Here is a 20,027-nt window from a genome sequence, read left to right on the forward strand (position 1 = left end):
CACTGTAGCCCAGGATGTTGTCTGTTTTAGATCTTCTGTGAGGAGTTTAGCAGATATGTCTTGGCAGCTGTTCTTTCCACAATCCTCAAGACTTTTGCAACTCCAGACAAACAGGTAAAAATGAATAGCTATGTTCACAAGCTTTTAAAGACAGATTGCACATTCTGCTGCTTTCATTTCTGCATGAGACTAATAGAGAAGTTTGTGAAATATTAGTGGAAATGGCTATGAATTTAGCCCCCTGAAGACAGAATTTAAGTCTTTACCTGGTGAAATCCATATGCCTTCATACGATTGATAGAATCTGCCAACATTTGTTGAATATTTCTTGAGGAACTGGAGAGTGACTAAAAATTAAATGAAACACATTTTTATACCATTTAGAGCTACAATGTAATTTCAGCAGATAATCTGTTAATGCTTCCCTAGATTCAAAGTCCCTTAACCTGCTTCCCCCCATAGGTAGAGGCACCAACATGTCCCACCAGCACCTGAGTTCCTGAGCGGTAATGACCGAGGCAGTAGGTATGTGAAGCCTCAGCTTCCCTACTCAGTAGGGACCCTGAGGTGGTTTGGTCATGATGAGTGGGTTTCTGTATTTTGTTCCCAGCTGGCCCCAGGGCCCCTGAATGACTTCTAGACATCACCATTATCCCTTCATTTAAATTCTCTTTTTCTCTCTATCCCTGCTCTATGTCATCCCGTTTTAGGTCAGATCAGAGAAACACTCAGTCGCTGCCATCTCACTGCATATGCCTCGCTCCCTGGCTAGGACCAGAAGCATGACTGGTGCCTGCCTGTGAGCCAGCCCATATTCCCTGCCTGGTTGCACTCCCTCTCCATCCCTGTTAGCCAGCCCAGTGTCTGGGTTACTACTGCTGGAGAGATGGATTTCCCAGGAGGCAATTCCTGACCATGGGGTTCCCAGATCCATCGCCTGGATTCCCTAGTGTCACTCCTGCCCGCCGCATGCCAACTGCTCTGGCATTGCAACGGGGCTGGCATATCACACCGAGTGCCTCTGTAGACCAGGTCAGCTACCCGTGAGCCCCTCACCCTGGCCCTGGCCTGAGTGCAGAGTCTGGGCCAAGTCCCAGCATGAAAAGCCACATGCCCTAGACAGCTTAATAGAGCCACCTGCACCTTTATTACCAGGATTTATGTATCTTGTGACTGAGGACTCACTCCTGAATTTTGGTATCGTTCAGAAAATGTCGGTACATTTACTTACAAGATTCAGTGTGGAGCACAGAGGATACTGTAGAGTCATTACTATTTTGCCCTCTTTTCCACAGTAGCTACACTGCATTTCCCAGCTGCCCTAGCAGTTAGGTGTGCCCAGGGGAATAAGTTATCTCTGATATAATATAGGTAAAAACTGGTATTTGCCACTTTTATTCTAGCCCTTAAGACCTCCTTCACACATGCCTCTAGGCCACTTCCTCCTTCCTTTGGGCTGGAATGGTGATCACAGTCACACTGCTGCTGAAGACAGGAAAGCCATCAAAAGCCTGAGTCCCTACTTGACTGTATGAACCTCTCCCTCCTGAACCAGAACCCATCCTGGATGTTATAAGGGAGAAAGATGAACTTCCATTGTGTTTGACCATTGCATTTTTGGTCTATTTGTTACAAAAGTTTCATTTATCTTAGTTAATAAAACTGGCCACAGCAATTGCTGGTGGCACCCTTCAAATCCTCTGCTGGGATTTCTTACTATTAATGTTACTTCCACTGATGGCCACTAGTCACTGAAGGCCCATTATGATGAGGCACTATGTTAGTGACTTACTAAATGTGATTTTATTCCTCACAACATCTCTGATGGATCGGTAACACAGTGCCCAATTATCAGAGGAATAAACTCAATCTCAGAGGAGCTGTGTACCTTGCTGGCATCACACAGCTGGCTTCAGTTTATACTTTTTCCACTATATCAACATTGTAATGATAGGAAATGAGTTGTAGATCAAAAGCTTCTTTATGTGTGATGCCTGGGTGGCTCAGTGGTTGAGCATCTGCCTTCCGCCCAGTTTGTGATCCTGGGGTCCTGGGATCAAGTCCCATATCGGGCTCCCTTCATGGAGCCTGCTTCTCCCTCTGCCTGTGTCTGTGTCTCTCATGAATAAATAAATAAATTAAAAAAAAAGTTTCATTATGCTTATTTCTTGGCAAAATAATAGATCCTATAGGTTTCACAACTGCAACCTACCATATTCTGACTTGCTGTTTATTTTAATATTATAAAAGGATACATAATTGCTTTGCATCCAAAATAGTACAGTAGGGGCTCCTGGGTGGTTCAGTCAGTTAAGCAGCTGCCTTGGCTCAGGTCATGTCTCAACGTCCTGGGATCGAGCCCCACATCAGGCTCCCTGCTCAGGGGGGAGCCTGCCCCTCCCTCTCCCTCTGCCTGCCACTCTGCCTACTTGTGTGTGCTCCCTCTCTGTCAAATAAATAAATAAAATCTTAAAACAAACAAATAAACTACAGTAACCATTCCTCCTAATTTATGAACGGGTCAGAATTGTTCCAATAGGTTCTGTGTATATCTGTTTAAAAAGGGCTCTGACTTGCAGTCTCTGAATAAATTTCCACCATAAGGAATGTGAGCTTTAAAAACAGGCTCACTCTCTTTCTTCAATAATATAAGATGTGTGGGGCATCATTTTGCAAAACAGATCAGTTTCTGCTACGTTGAAAATTAGGCAGGTAACCCCCCACCCTTGCCTCCTCAAGAATTATAGATTAAATTTCCAGCTACAGTAGCTACACGCTCAGCCTCTCCACTGGCTTGTCACAGGACCTGGACCCATGCAGCCAGCAGACCTTGGGACCAATGATTTGCCAGTGCCACCTCCACCACACTCAGCCTTTCAGCTCTCAACAAAGTCTCAATTGTCTCCTGAATTAGCATCAGAGTAATAGGCATCTGACACGTCTCTTCTAACATATATTCTACTTTGCCAAATGTTTTTCCTCCTATCACATGCCAATTACTGTCACGGATATAACACTTCACATGTACTCTGAGTTCTTTGTCCCATAGAATTATTTGTTCAACTGAATGGTTCATCTTATACACACATACAACACTATTTTATCAACATTTGCTTTTTTTTAAATTATCTTAATTTTTTTCTATCACCAAGGGCAAGCTACCCCAAGATGGACCACTTTGGCATGCAGATTCTTGTTGAGTTAAAAGTAATCAACCCACAATGTATTCAGGAAAAGCTCTTTAACTCCTCACCTGCAAATGCCTAAAAGAATTTAGACAGAGGACCTGCTCCAGAAAGAGAACCTTGCTACAGACAACTACATCATACTGCGAATGAGATACAGCAGAAACGAAGAACCCAGCAAAGCCTGTCTGATCAAAGTCCCCTATGTCCCATTCTTTCTGAGTGGCCCAGTAAACATTTGTTCACCAAACATTCACTCCTTTTCATTTCCTGTGAATTGCATTCCTTCCCTTTAAGTCCCAGACCCCTAGCCTCTTTCTCTTTAGTTTAGGATGATACATATATCTTATTTTACTTGACTGTCTTTGGAATTTCCGTGTATGTGGGTTTCCCATACATATGAAATTAAATTTGATCTTCTCCCGTTAATCTATCTCGTGTCAATTTGATTCTTAGCCTGGCCTGGAGGACCTTGAAAGACAGGAAATTTTTCCTCCCTGATGCCAGCATTTCAACATTCTCACTGCTTTTGCACTTATCAGAAATGATGAGGTTATTAATATTCTTATTAAGATAATCCAAAACTAAGCACAGACACACTAACCAGACAATGAAATGGATGTGACGCTGGGGATGAAGGAAAGACTGTGACCATCGGCACCATCTGCTGGTGCCAGTCAGAGTTGCCTTCCTTTCTTTGTCAGAAGTTTGAGGTTCTGTTTTCAGTATACCAAAGCTCAAAGCTGGTTCTTGAGTAGAAGAGTGAGCATAAATGATTTTGATTAGTTTAACAACCACCCAGTTAACAATCGCCCAGTACGTCTTCTAAAGCATTTCTATACATCTAAAATATATTGCACACTCTAAAACTATCCACATATACTAAGAACCACATTTGTAAAAATTCTAATTTTCAATGGGCGCCAAGTTCTGGCATTATTCCAAAGTGCTAAAATAATATGGAAAACTAATCAACACTTGTATAGATTAGGTTCATTCAGACACATTTACATGTTCGTTCTACAAATCCATGGGACACAAGTTCAGTGTAATAGACAAAAAATAGTATGATCCCAAAGAGATTTCCTTTATTAAAAAACAAAACAAGATTATTGGCTCAAAAAGTGATGATTAATGATGTCAATATCAGATGGAGACAACCTCAGGGATGCTGTTGCCACTCTGAGCATTCCCAGAATGAAGATGGAGAGGCTTCCTAGAGAGCGTACCAGGCCCCCTCTGAAATTTTCATATGCTGCTGTGTTTCAGGAAATATACTCTTTAGTTATTCCTGTTTGTAATGAGAAAGAGAGGAAAACTCCCACCTACCTGCATGATTTCAAAGTGCTTTCAAGTCCAATATATCATTTGACCCTCATTATCAACCCTATAAGACTGTCAAGGTACTGTCCCTTTACCAAAGAGGTAAACTGACCTACTAATATGGAGGAAATCAGAGACTGAAGGCCGTGTCTACAGCTTGCTCCTTCATGGGGTGTTCCGGAGAGAACATACATTTGCTCTCATGCATACAAGCCTCTGCAGCCACCTCCCAATTGCTACACTATAGATGCTTTGGTAGCTGCTGAAACTCTGTGGGCACAGTTAAAGCAATCTTACCTGCATGATATTTTATTTATTTAAAAATAAAAACTGCCACAATATATAAAAACTCCACAAAATAAAGTGAAAATTTGAAAGCCAGTGCCATCAAAAGCTAGTGGACTTTCTACAGACGCCGAGTCAGAATGGTCCCCTCTAGTCAATGCAGGACCAATTAGATCTGGGAGTGGAGCCCATCGGTATTGACCAAAGGGTACGGGGTGTGTGTGTGTGTGTGTGTGTGTGTGTGTGTGTCTGTATAATATGTATATATTAATTATCATTAAACTTAAAAGTATGACAGTTCAAATTTATATAAGCAATTGGATTATCAAAAGATGCTATAGCAACATCAGTATTACATGATTACAAATTATATTTCCCCCAGAGACTATGTGTCCTATAAGGATTATTCTAATTATATTCACTTTTTTTTAAAGATTTTATTTATTTATTTATTCATAAGAGACAGAGAGAGAGAGGCAGAGACACAGGCAGAGAGAGAAGCAGGCTCCATGCAGGGAGCCTGACATGGGACTCGATCCCAGGTCTCCAGGATCAGGCCCTGGACTGAAGGCAGTGCTAAACCACTGAGCCACCCAGGCTGCCCCTTATATTCACTTTTAAAATGCGATTTGAAAAATAGTTTGTTCTGGCTTTTAATTTAATATTCACTCTGTTTAAAGTCGGGCTATGCAATTTTATTAATTCAAAATAAACCAGAAAGCTCCAATAAACAGAAAAATTTTAGCACTCAATTTTTATAGTGAAAATGAAAATGATTAAACCAAGATTAAAACCAAGAATTTACTTTTGAAAACAGAATAGTAGGGTAAGTATTTAGCTATCCTGTTCTTACACCTCTTACATCCATGGTATTCCTTAATGGACCACAGGTTAGAATAATAACCTTCATGAAGGCAAAAGAGCACGTCAGCTTAATTCACTGATATCCAGGGCCTCAGCAAATAGAAAAGTGACTGGTATTTAGTAAAGGGCTTCAGTAATATTTGGTGCATAAATAAACTCACCATAAATTCACAAAATACTTTCTCAATCATTAAAAAATATTCTGCCTTGTTTTAATATTAAAATTCTCTGAAAATCAATGGCCTGTAACTCACCTAGTTCATTAATCAGGTTACTGGAATAATCAGATCATCCTATTTCCAGCCATTTTAAACAAAATTTCCCAATGATGACTATAATATTAAGCATTTGAGCATACTGAGATTTAGCTTTTTCTTTCTAAAATAATAAGAGAGGAGAATAATGAAACTGCCTTGATAAAGTTACAAAGGGAGAATAATATAGAGTGGAGACACCTTCCAAAAGCCAATAGACTAACAAGATGAAAAACAGAACAATCAATTTTACTGGTGAAAATATGGTACATGGTCCCTATGGAATGATTTTTCTCTAACATGAATTAGGACAATGGAGACCTAGGGAGTCCTTTCCCTATTTGCTAACACTGTTCCTAGTAAAATTTCTGCACAGGGACTACTGTGTAGCCTGTACAGCAGACTCTAATGTGGTGTTTTGTTTTATGGTACATCTTTAAATAACACATTGTCTGAGTTTATTTTACACAGATTAGAGCAACAAACTGTCATACTGGATGAACATCTGTCCACTTCCACTGCAACTCTCAAAGCAACGTGCAAACAGCAGCACTGGGCAGGGACAGGCTCAGAAAATCAGATAATGCAGAACTGGTAAGGGCTGTTAGGGCAAAGCATTTCAGATGTGGAAGAGTTTCAAAGGCCACCCTCACTGTATCACCAGGAACACACCTGATATATGTTCCATGAGAAACGAAAAGAAGATAATAAGCAAGGGAAATAAAGTAACCATTCAATATAAAGTATAAGGATAAAGTAATAAAGGACTGTTGAGAGAATAGACAGAGTCTTAAAAGCATGATGGCTGTGGGAAGTCTTGGCACAATGGAATAGAGGAACCTAACTATAAATGATAGAAAGTAATATTTATATCATACATAATACCATATAAAGCACTTCAGTATTTATTGCTTCATTTGGATTGTTCTCATATCCAACCCAGTGATATGTAGTAGCTATTATAACCGCTATTGTTTAGATAAGGAAATGGAGCCCCGGACAGGTTAAATGAGTCAGCAGGACCTCATGTCTCTGGACTCAGGATTCCATGATTTCTTCTTGGCACACTACTTCTAGTGAGTTGGATGAGTGAATTACTGTAAACATCATGCAAAATAAAGTTGTGTTACTAACTTTGTACTGTGCAATTCTCAAGACTAGAAATGTTTTTCTCTCTTGTCATTTACTTTATATTAACCATTTTATACAACATAGTGCTTTTAAAAACATAGCAGCTTCAATGGCTTCTAAGGCTCTAGGACTTTGTAATTCTATCTTATACAAAATGTTATTCTAGGGGATCCCTGGGTGGCTCAGCGGTTTGGCACTGCCTTCGGCCCAAAGCGTAATCCTGGAGTCCTGGGATCAAATCCCACATCGGGCTCCCTGTGTGGAGTCAGCTTCTCCCTCTGCCTGTCTCTGCCAATCTCTCTCTCTCTCTCTCTGTGTCTCTCATGAATAAATAAAAATCTCTTTTAAAAAAAATGTTATTCTATAGACTACCATGAAATTCTATTACAGTTACATGGAAACTACTACTTGGGTAACCGTGTAACTTTCCAATTACGGCTCTACTTTGGAATTAATAAAATGAGCACAACAAATCCCCCCAATACTTTGTCTCTCACAACGACAACATTAAAATGCTTCCTGCAGGTATATGAGAAGGAAATATACATCAAGGGACACACAGTTATAGGTTTGGGATTATCCCTCAGTTTCCTTCACATCTGTTGAAAATAAAGCCACAAGGGCCCAAAATGGTGTCATTTATGTTGAAGCTCCAAGTCAGTAAACTAAGACTTAATACCTAACCTAACTGCACTTTCAACTCCCCAGAAATGTGACCTTTCAACAGCCCACATGGGAATTTCCTGGTCAGCATGAGGAATTTTACTGATAGACCACCTCTGTTCCTCTTAGGAGGGTGACCTTGCCTAAAACAATGGATTCTTTGCTACTCATTTCCTTTTCTCCAGTCCCTCTCTAACTCTCCTTTTTGATAGCCCTTTGGAGTTCCCCTCTATTTGCTAAATGCTGCCCAATTCATGAACCAATTAATAAAGGCAGTTAGATCTTCAAAAATTGCTCAATTTTATTTTTTGTTATTTGACACATCCAGTTCAATCCTTAAAATTCTAGTTTGCATTTCAGGAATACATTTTTCCATTCTGTTTGCACTGGGGCTTCTTATTATAAACGTGAACCCAGTTCCCTTCAGGGCTTGATGATATGACTGTCTGCAGATAAGAGCCAGGCCACGCCAACATGGTCCTACCATGCCCATGGTTCCACCATCACCTACTCCGGGGTGGGGTGCAGACTCCTCCACCCTGCCTACTCAGCTAGCTTTAGTCCTCACCTCTGATTAAATAACCTAAGGAACCGTGATTTAGTATTACAGTTCACTCCTTACAAAAAGCACAAACCACATATATAACGTAAGACTTTGATTGCTCTACAAGTAGCACCTGGAGAAGAACAGGAGTCCAAAAACAACTCAGCATATTCTGTTCTCTTCTTTCAAAGAAGTGGTCCTGATCTTAGTATCTTGCCTCTGAGTCTCTCCTTTTTAAAATCTGGTTTTAGACAACTGTTGGTTTCTGAGTAGAGAGCAAACTTAACTTTTTGGTTCGGAGGGGACGTATGGAAGAAAGAAACCTGAGTGGAAGTCTCTCGTCATGTCTGAAAGTAGTTTTACAGAGTGTTCCTTCACTGCTATTTACTAATGGGAACACAAAGCTGTGAGTTAGAATAACACTTATAAATATAACTGACTACCACCACAATGTCAATGTCAAGTTTACAATAAGAATGTACATTTTAGTAGCATGTTTTTGTTTTCATTTTGTTATAGTAAAATGCCAGATTTAAAAACCTATCAGCCCTGTGCATGAGTGCAGAGCAGGGGTAGAGAGGGGAGAGGTGTCATCGCAAACTCTACTTCTTTAAAGATAAGAAGAGGAGGAATCTTGTTAAAGGCATTTTAATCTATGAGCTTTAAGGTCTTTTTTTTTTTAAAGGAATGTTTTGAATCCCAGATGTTTGTGTTCTAATTTTTTTAACCTTCTATTTTGCAGTATGGTCCACTCTGAAGGCCATTTCTACAAAAATAACAAGTAATTCTCTGGAGATAAAATCTACAAGTGAGCAGATACAGTTTTACTCAAGGTCCCCTTAGGGCAAGAATGGTCAGTCTACTGATTAATGAGTTCCCAGCCTACAAATTACATATAAACACAGAAACACAAAGGGGTTTACCTTTGAATTAGCATAATCTGCCAGCTTCTGGACCACACTGAGAACTGTTCTGTTCTCCTCCAAATTCTCTTGCATAAGAGTGGGGAAAACGAGTGCATCCAGAAGGCTGTCCATATCCAGGGTCCCTGAGATCTCCACTCCACTTCAGGGTACTTCTAGTTATACCCGAAACCCCTGGAATGGAAAGTCCCGCACAGTGCATCATCTGTCACCTTCTCTGGCTCCTGTTAACTTCCCCTTACACTTGCCTTGGCCTGGGAACGGTGTCTGCCTCCCAACCTGCCTGTCTCAGAGCCTGGCTGGGTGACAGCCAGATCCCGATATTCACCATCACCTCCAGTTCAGGGACAGGCTCCCAGGAACACTAAGTGTCCATGATCCACTGAGAACCATGACATTCTCACTAAATGTCAATCAGGGCATCATTTCTGAGTTTCCCAAGCACTATCACCACTGCCAAAAATAAGGACAGGGCAGGTATTTTGTAGGAGGCAATAGCTTTTCAGAATAAGAACGATACACACTCAGCTCTAATCCAGTCATCATCTCAGCCTCATCTCAGACTGCACAAACCATGGAGCCTCCCTGGTCTCCAACTATTCACCTGAAAAATGAACAGGACGAAGGCTGGGCTCATGATAAAAAGAGCATCTTACCACTGAAGAACTTGCTGCTTGCATCAGATGATATGGGGCAAACATCATGTTTATACATGTCCTCAGCTTCCTTTGTAAAGAAACAGAGGAGTTTCTTTGGCGGAATGGATTCCTTACAGGGTACTGCCCAGAGCCCCACAGCCACCTCTGAGGACTGAAGCCTCCATCCAGACAAGAGGTCTTCCCCATGTCAGTGGTACGGTTTCACAGTATGTGGCACTTAATCGGGCAGTCTTACCTTTGGCTATCTATTTGTTAAAATGAACATGTTAATTCAACATAAGTATACTATTTCAAAAAAATGTTTTTCATAAAGATTATCCTGAATGTGTAGAAAACTGTTCTGATCCCAAGTATTCTAAGCCCTGAAGTAGGGATCAAACAACTCTTCTCAAAACCCCCAAATTTGTTTCTCACAGCTCAAAGTGTTGAAACAAATTCTTTACCCTTATACTTGGGGCAAATCTTTCATTATTCTATAAGAGATCTCTTTGGATGAATCCATCTGCTAATGAAGATATACAAATGAATCATTATTATAATGGTATAAAATAATCCAAAGGTAAACCTCACTCCTGATTCTATCATGAGTGAGTTGGACAGTTAGGTAGTCAGGGCCAGGCCCAATGAGAAGATATGGAGTCGGGCCAGCTGAGACAAAACAGCACTGACATCCTGTTGTACAGCTTAGACAGGACCACACCAACATTGTGTTTTGCAGCCTTTGCAGAAGTGACTTTGCTAAATGTCCTAAAAAAAGACAAGTAACCACAAAGCATTTGTCACCATCACAGGCAGGGGGCAGTTAAGACATAAGCCCCAGATGCCAGCACAAACGACCATCCACACGTGGATACTAACCTAATAGGTAGATAGATACATGACCAAGCCCTGACAACACGACTCAGCACACCCAGATTGCTTAGGAAAGTTCTGCAAAAAAGCTCATAAAAACCTCCAAACTTAAACACTCCAATGGCAACCTTCTTGGGTCCCCTCCTTCTCAGGGAGCTTTATATTCAATAAAACTTTGCTTTGCTGCCCACCACTCTTCGTCTGGTCTACCTCTTCATTCTTCGAAGAGGCATGACCAAGAACCACAGGCACTCAAGACACAGCATTCCTGCAACAGTTCCATGGAGGGAAAGGTACAACTCTACATTTTTTTGTATGTGAGAAGCTTAGCTATTTCACAGGTGGGCCAAAAGATACACTTTTGAGTCTGGGGTGAACAGCTGTGGAGAATAGCTCAGAAGAGGATTGCCAATTGACTGGGAAAGACAAAATGTGTACTTTATTGCCAGGAATGAGATTGGGTTAACCTCAGCCTTGTCCTACTGGTCTTGAACTTCACATATTTGCCTAAATGTTACTTGAATATGAAAGTTCAGACCTCATGCTGAGGCTTATCTATTGAAACTGTATGGAAACCCTCCTTTATAGCTGTGGTGATATAAAAAATATTTGAGGGGCGCCTGGGTGGCTCCATAGGTTAAGCATCTGCCTTCAGCTCAGGTCATGATCTCAGGGTCCTGGGATCGAGCCCCAAGTCTGGCTCCCTGCTCAGCAGGGGCTCTGCTTCTCTCTCTGTCCCTTCCCCTGCTTACTCACATACACACACTCTCTCACTCAAATAAGTTAAAATCTTTTTTAAAAGTTTTTTAAAAAATAAAAACAAATAAAAAAAATTTTAAAGATAAAAACATTTGACTTCAAGTCATGCTAATGGGTATTGTTTCAGATTGTGAATGTTTAGAGCCTGGAAAATTTATGCGGAATCATCTCAGCAAGCATCCCATCTCCAAGCTCACTCTGATGGCCCACAAACTCAGTAAGTGTAAAAGGGATTCTTTTCCAGCCAAAATCTTGATTTCTGCCTTCTGACACCTCAAATAGAGGACCTAGCTATGCCACATGAGAATTCTGACCAAAAGAGCTGTCAGATAACAGACAGATACGTATTATTTCAAGCCATTCTGTTCACAGTAATTTGCAGCAATAGAAAACATACATGAGACAAGTGTGGCTCCCATCCCATCATGTGGCCTCTCAGCACCTCCAGAGCACCCATCCCCATCCCAGGTACTTTCTCCCAGTCGGGCTGCTCTCCTCACAGCATCCCCACACACGATGCTTTCCTTATCACACAGACACTTTGCATTTCCCTCAGGCTCAGGCCTACCCCAATCCCTGCCTTCCACAAACCAGTCAACCCCTGGCCAGTCCCCTGCTGGAACTTGATTCTGTCCTGCCTCACTGAATACTAAGTACTTCTGATCTTTCTCCTAGCTCCTGAAAGATAAATACCTTGTCTGTGCCTCCTTTGAGGCACCATAATACCTGTCACTACATGTACTGGGAACCTTTGATAAATATCTGCTCAGAGAAGCACTGGTTCCATCCAGCCGGCCAGACCGAGTAAGGCCTTCACCTATGCAGCCTGCCTGCAGGACACTCTCACGCAGAGGACGAGAGGCTTTGAGAATTTGTAGCTGAACCAACCCCTTGGGTTTGTAGTGGGATTTGCAGTTTTTCAAGCATTCCCAGATATACTGTCTCAAGTGATTTTTACAAAAAAATCATGAGATAAACATGGTGGGTATTTTTAATTCCCAGTTTTTCTGGTTGAGAAAACAGAAGCTCCAGAAGGTCCAGAGATCTGCCTAGCTGGCAAAGTGGCCTAGTGATAGACACCGCCACACGGATCAGTGCTGGCCCCGAAGACTTGGGAGACAGCGTGACGGGAGCGTCGCGGCAGGGCCCTGAGCTCTGAGAAGCACCTCCACCCAGAATCAGACTGTTTCCAGGCAGTTCCACTGCACCGTGTCTGTTTCTCCACTATTTCCCCAGTCCTTCCTCTTCGCCTTCCTCCATGCTCTCTTACAGGAAAAGTTCTTCTGGGCCTAACACATCCTGCATTAGGGGAAGAAACCCCAAACGCTAACAGTGTGATCCTTAAGATACAGATGTGAATACCCTCCCGGGGCACAATGAGATGGCCCCGGAGGAAAGGACCTGCTTTCTGGCCCAGCTCCACCTCTAATCAGGCTTTGTGGAAACCATTGCCCTTGAACCGTTCACTCAGAGAACAAGAACCTGTTTCATATCTCTGCTGTGAGGAGGAAGTGAAATGGCAAAGTCTTTTTTAAAAAAATCTATTTATTCATGAGAGACACAAAGAGAAAGAGAGGCAGAGACACAGGCAGAGGGAGAAGCAGGCTCCATGCAGGCAGCTCGATGCAGGACTCGATCCCAGGTCTCCAGGACCATGCCCTGGGCAGAAGGCAGGCACTAGACCGCTGAGCCACCCAGGGATTCCCGCAAATCTAAGTCTTTTGACAGCTGTACAGGGCTACACACATTTTAAATGCCAGATTCCTCACCTGAACCACTATCCCCCCAATTACTAGCACAAAGGCCAAGCTGCCTGCTTCACCAAATAATTTCCCAGGCTCCTGGCTATGCTCCTAAGATGTACTGTTTTCTCCCATTGAAGCTGGCCATAGCATTCATTCAGGCTGATTTTACCTTGCTCAAAATATTTCTGGGTAAACAAGGAGGACAGTGAAGGAGTAACTAATAACTATTGAATTTACCCCAAGTCCCACACAGGCCCAGAGGGGTCCCTAACTCTAAGATAATCAGAGCAGAGCTGGAAAACACTGCCTGACACAAATGCAGAAATACAGTGTACCCTTATGCCTCGGCACAAATACAATGGGTCACCATTGGCCACAAGAACTGCTTCCCACAACTAAATGACTCCACACTAGAGGCTTCTACGTTGCTGGATGCACATCAATATTTGGGTAGAATTTAAAATTCTCCAGTTCTCCACAGCCCTTCAGAGAGTTTGGATGAGACCAGTAAGGGGTGCTTTCACATTCAGATCTGGAGTCCTCTGGTGATGATCTGTCATGTGGAAATTTATTACAAATCTAACAAGGCCATTTTACGTTGGTAAATCTATAGTTGTTTTTCCGTGAATCCTGTTCATAATTCTGGAAGACTCATTGCTCTTTAAACCTGTCCACAGTTATCCAGGTAAGCTTCATGATCACTAACTTCAATAAAACCTGTTTGACAATTTTTCTCTTTATAATAAATTTTAGGCCATGTGTAGACCATGGCGTTCAAAGACGTGACAATACCCTTCTAAATATTATAGTTAAAATAAATTATGGATGAAACGTAGAACTCTTTACAGGCTTGCCTGAATTGCATTTGTAAACATAATGGATGACTCCCAAAGCCATAGTCTTGGTTTCTCACCAGAGTTCTTGTCTAAAGGTGCAGATCTGGGGAGTATGATGAATTCTGTTTTAAATACACCAAGGTTGTGATAAGAATTAAAGTAGATAAACAAAAACGAGAGCTTTCTAACTGAATTTTGGGCAAGCCACTTATCTCTTTGAGCATTAGTCTCTTCATCTGCACAAAAGAAATACTTGCATTGTCTACCTCACAGGAGTATTGTGAAATGAAATAACTATATGAGAGAAAGTTTTGCAACTCTAAGTCAAAATGTATGCACTATATTATTATGAATAAAATCAACTTATACTACTGCCACACTTCAAGTGGCATGCAAAATCCTTGATATCTCTTCTCCTCTAAAACTGGCTTCTCCCTGTGGTCTACGTATACAATGGAATATTACTCAGCCATTAGAAACGACAAATAACCACCATTTGCTTCGACGTGGATGGAACTGGAGGGTATTATGCTGAGTGAAATAAGTCAACGGGAGAAGGACAAACATTATATGGTCTCATTCATTTGGGGCATATAAAAAATAGTGAAAGGGAATAAAGGGGAAAGGAGAAAAAATGAGTGGGAAATATTAGAAAGGGAGACAGAACATGAGAGACTCCTAACTCTGGGAAATGAACAAGGGGTGGTGGAAAGGGAGGTGGGCGGGGGGTGGGGGTGACTGGGTGACGGGCACTTGATGGGATGACCACTGGGTGTTATGCTATATGTTGGCAAATTGAACTCCAATTAAAAAATATAAAAATAAAAAAATAAAACTGGCTTCTCCTCCAGATGTTCCTGTTTATGCTGATAACAACCCCATTATCCCAGGCATCTAAGCCTAGAAACATGGCTTATACTAGAAAGCTTGCCCCTCCACCTACTCTGACCCACAAATGATCCATTCAAATTATAAAATTTCAAAATATAAATCTGATCCGGTCAAACCCTTGCTCAAAAATCTCTGACAATATTCAATGGTTCTTGAAAACAGGGGTCAAAACACAAAGTTGTCCCTGAGAGCCTGTCCTGTGTGGCCTTGCCTAGCCTCCCACTCATCCACATGGCTCCTCTGTCCCTTCTGCACTCCAGCCTCCCTTGGGTTCTCCTCAGCCCCCTGTCCTCCTGGCTACACTGCCTTTGTCCATGCTGTCCCTTCACTGGAACCGCCGGCCCAGTCATCCTCTTCCACCATCTCCAGCTCCATGTTCTCCGCAAAACCCCTCCACAGTCCCCACTGTTGTTCAAGTTCTAGTGTGAGGGGGGTGCACAGAAACATATTCTTTTATGTAGATCACTTACTATCTTTTGAAATGACATGTTATATGAAGTCTCTCTCTGTTCTCTCAACTACAAAGTTCATTCAGCAGTGATTCCATTCTTACTCCTACACTACAATCTCAGTGCCAAGCATGTAATGGGTACTTTTTAAATGAATGAGTAAATATGTCAATCTTGAGATTGTCTCCTCTCACTGTGGGTGTATTACACACATATGCATGTGCATAAAATACAATCCCTGTAATATTGATGATATAGCAAAATAATAGCCATGGTATTTACTTTAACTTCTACTTTAATCTTTTGTCCTGCTTTTGAAAACATTTTTTTCCTATGGAAATACTATAATTCAAGCACAAGGATAAGCATGGATACTCGATGCTTTTGAAGGAGGTTTTTTGATCTTGCTGTTTTGTTTCTCATTTTAGGGGTGCTAGAAAAGGAGGGAATTTGGTATTAAATGTGGAGTACAAAGCAGCAGATGTGAGGAAAGGACCCAGTTCTGACCCTGGGATATAAACCAAATTTTAGAATTTTATGCCCCTAAGTATTTCGAGCCTCATATTTGCAGCCCTTTATAAAGCCTCTTCACATTCCTCATTTAAAAAGACAATCAAATGCAATAGTTAAGGAATAACCTAGTGGTCCTGCAGACCTCTGTTTGAATCCCAGTTCAGTCAACTATGAGACCTTGGGCAGATTAAATAACCATCTCTAATCCTGTTTCCTTACCTATAAAATGGACAAACACAGTCCCTAGGAAAAAAGGTCATTGAGAGAATTAAATGAGACATTCAGCAGTGTGCCTTGCCACATAATACACCCATGAAATAGGAAGAACAGATGACTGTAGCCCTGTCTGAGAGCCTCATGGAGGTCAAGAGCCCACGCAGCTAGTGTCATGGAGCTGGGGACCTGAATGCAAGTCAAACTACAAATCCCCTGTTAATTCTTAGTTTAATTAAATTCCTGGCAGAAGAAGGTACTTCATTAATATAGTTTTATTGTTCTTCCAAACTATAATCTAAGCAGCAAATGATGTCTGAGCTCTTTAAACCAACTGAAACACAAGAGAATTCACACCAACTCTGATTGTAAAGTTCTATTGTGTTGAGGAAATAATGGTCCCCACAGTCACAGACAGAATCTATGAAGCCAAACATCACAAAAATGCCAGCGTCCTGGGCCTGGGGTCAGTCAGCCTGGGTGCCAACCTGGCCCTGTCTTGGTGAGTAAGGTTTTACCAAAACAGAGCCTCACCTATTCACTTGGGTAGTTGTGACAGACCGTATAGTCTACGAAGCCTCAAGTATTTACCATCTGTCCCTTCACACATACAAAAAAGTTGCCCACCTCCGTTATAGAAGACAATATATCGGGGAAAAATAAACCCTGAAAATATCTTAAAATGTAAAACTTTATTTCTAGAGTTCTTTCTTTATGCCTTCAGTCTCATGAAAAAAGGGGGTGTGAAGTAGCAGGTGAGCCAAATTCCCCAAAATGAAATGAACACCAGGACCTTCAAGTTGGGAGGGATTCTTCCAAGAAATGTTTGAGATCCTGTTGTTCAGCTACATTCATCTCAGTGTCCCAATATCTCTAACTCCTCTGGTTATGAAATTCTCATGTTTACACATATGAAAGACTCACTGGGATTTTCTCTTCTTCAAGGGATGGTGATGGTCGAGAGCCTTTCCCCAGCTCCTCTTCTTCTGCAGCTTTCTTACAGATACTGTGAGTCTCCTGGGTATCTGGTGCTTGCAGATCATAATATTGTGATTTCATTTTCAAGCTATTGGCAAATTCTTTGGACTGAGTTTTTCTGAAGAGAAACAAATGTGGAATTATAAAAAACATTCTCCAACACAGACAGCTTTTCCAAAGCAGATGCCTACATTCAAACTATGTAAAAAACACTAACAGCTACCATTTACTAAGTGCTTATAATATGTTAAGCCCTTTGCTAGTATTTAAAGACATTAATTTAGGAGCACCTGGGTGGCTCAATTGGTTAAGTGTCTGACTCTTGATTCTGACTCAGGTCATGACCTCAGAGTCATGAGATCAAGACCTGCTTCGGGCTCCGTGCTCAGTGCAGTGTCTGTTTGTCTCTCTCCCTCCTCCTGCTTGTGTGAGTGCTCTCTCTAATAAATAAATAAAACCTTTAAAAAAGAAAAGGCATTAATTAATCCTCATAATAACCCTATAAGGAAGGGGTTGTGTTATCCTTGCTTGATTGCAAGAGGCTCAAAATAATTGTATTATTTATCCAAGACCACATAGTGGCACAGCCAGGATTTGAACCCAGGTCTGCCCAACTCCTGTTCAGAAGCTAGACTGCTAGAGCACCCTGCCTTCCTATGATGAGCAGCACATAACTACTTTATCTCTGTATGCCCATTTATAGTTTTAGTTATAGGAATTGATGGGCAGCATCACTAACCCTCGGGACCTGAACTGAGGTCCATATGTCTGCTGTCTATCTCATAAGCTCAGATAGGGCTGTCAATACTCAAGGGATAAGAGGCTTCACAGGAGTCACCTTGGCCCCTAGCAGAGGGGATCGATCTATCATCTGCCTCACCACTACCAGCTGAGTTATCCTATATCTCTGGTTGATCACGTCACTCCTTTATTCAAACACCTCCACCGTCCACAGAATAAGGTCCAAAGTCCTAAATCTGGCTTCCAAGGCACTTCAGAGCACAGCGCTCTGTCTCCTGCTACTTGCTCATGTATACCCCCAAACACTTGGAAGAACTCATTGTCACTCAAAGAACCATACACATTCAAAACTAGGGGTCTTCATCATGTCCTCTGCCTGCCATCTCCTTCTTGACATTCTGCAGCTGGAAAACTCTACTTATCTTTCAAGGTTCAATTCAGATTTCACTTCTTTTGTGGTTTGGAATAATGAGCTCAGTTAATGCTCTGTTTATAACTTAGTTGTAGCATGAATCACAGCCCGTCCTGACTGAAGTTAATCGTGTACTGGCCTGTTTCTTCTCCTAGACTGGTAGCTTGTCGTTCACCTTTGAATCCCTACCACCTGGCACATGCAAGCACCCAGAGGCCTGCCCTCTCTAACCAATCTTGTTTGAAGGCCCAAAGCTTGAACAATGTTGCACCTCTCACTTATATTCCGATGCTCAGCTGTGCCAGCCTGTAGTGCTCCAGCATGATTCTAGTGAAGCCAGTTGATCATGGGGGAACCACATCCAGATCAAAACTGGGATGACAAGTGAGGAGGTAAAATGGCTAATGTGATCACATTGTGGGAATGAAGGGAACCATGAAAAGTATAAAGAAACTTGCCAGAGGGATTTAAAGTTACTTTTGTGACTCTCAGGCCCCACTCTACTCACCCTGCAGATACTGGGAAAAAGAGGGATCTTTGTATGATTTTATTCTATTTTTTTATTCCCTTCCCCCCCTTTGTATGATTTTATATGTGGCCAGCCTCTCACTGGTTTGCAGATCTCGTACCTGAGCTCTTCCGCTTCCCGCTCTGCTTTCAGCTGGGCCCTCTCAGCAATGATTTCGTTGCAGAGCACATCGTAGGGTTTATCCAGATGGTGTTCACCCATCACCCACACCCAGACTTCCTTATCGGCTCCCAGTTTCCAATGAACAGATTTGCCATTCTCTGCAAGCAAAACAAAATTTGGATTGGACAAGTATCTTTAGTCATGGGTTATTATGTTTGCCATCGTTAAAGTATTTAGGGTCTTTCAGGAAAAAAAAATATATTAGATGAGACAAAGCACTTCCAGTCTCCTCAAGAACAAGCAGCATTCCCAGGAAGCAATGGAGGTGGGAGCCATGGGTGGCAGCTGTAGCAATGTTTGTTTTAAAATATGAATATGGGGGCACCTGGGTGGCTCAGCAGTTGAGTGTCTGCCTTGGGCTCAGGGCGTGACCCCAGGATCCTGGGATCGAGTCCTGCATGGGGCTCTGCAGGGAGCCTACTTCTTCCTCTGCCTCTCTCTCTGTGTGTGTCTCATGAATAAATAAATAAAATCTTTAAAATAAATGAATAAAATATGAATATGGTTTTTGAGTGTGCCCATTTTGTAACCAAAGAAGGCAAAATGGTGAGAAGGCATGCACTGTATATGCTCACATCAGATATCAGAACCTCTAAGGTCTGAGAATCTTCTGGAACCTTAGAAGTACATAGCTGCTCCCAGGTTTGGTTCTTCCATTTTAGAAATAGACTGGCTTTAGTTTAAATCCTAGCCCTGCCACTTACTTGCTGTGTGACTTGGACAAATTATTTAATCTCCCTAAGCCTCAATTCCCACGTCTGCAAAATGGGATTACGACTGTGTACAATGCAGGACCGCCATGGGGAGCGGGCAGGCCAGACATGCCAGCTGTTGCCTCCAGTGCCTGCCACATAATAGGAGTTCATGAGAGGTTAAGTGCTACTGTCACCCTGCTATTGTTTACTTGGAGGTTCACACTAGCTTGTGAGAAGATAATACTACTGGTAGTGTGATACTTGGTGAAGCTACTTAAATGACCTTTGTTTACAATTGGTCTCAGGGGTTGTATTACATTTTAGTTCCTGGACTCCTGAGATGTGGCCACACAGGTCATGCTCCCTGAAACCTGGGCTATGGGGAGCACACCCAGGAGAGGCCAAGAGGTGCCGTCCCTAA

At 42.0% G+C, this 20,027-nt stretch overlaps 1 protein-coding gene across 7 annotated transcripts in view; it reads right to left on the reverse strand.

Moving 5' to 3' along the window:
* Nucleotides 1-20,027, reverse strand: part of SH2D4A (SH2 domain containing 4A) — a 68,614-nt gene that overhangs the window by 32,363 nt on the left and 16,224 nt on the right. For 6 of the 7 annotated variants that reach the window (XM_041752945.1, XM_041752944.1, XM_041752942.1 and 3 more), the window contains 3 exons: nucleotides 18,850-19,009; nucleotides 17,014-17,185; nucleotides 267-347 (listed from right to left, as the gene is read on the reverse strand). In XM_041752945.1, the coding sequence (XP_041608879.1) occupies nucleotides 267-347; nucleotides 17,014-17,185; nucleotides 18,850-19,009 (413 nt within the window). The remainder of the gene's footprint in view (nucleotides 1-266; nucleotides 348-17,013; nucleotides 17,186-18,849; nucleotides 19,010-20,027) is intronic. The other variant, XM_041752940.1, reaches the window with a different exon arrangement.

This window comes from Vulpes lagopus, chromosome 4 (assembly GCF_018345385.1).
Source record: "Vulpes lagopus strain Blue_001 chromosome 4, ASM1834538v1, whole genome shotgun sequence".
NCBI lineage: Eukaryota > Metazoa > Chordata > Mammalia > Carnivora > Canidae > Vulpes > Vulpes lagopus.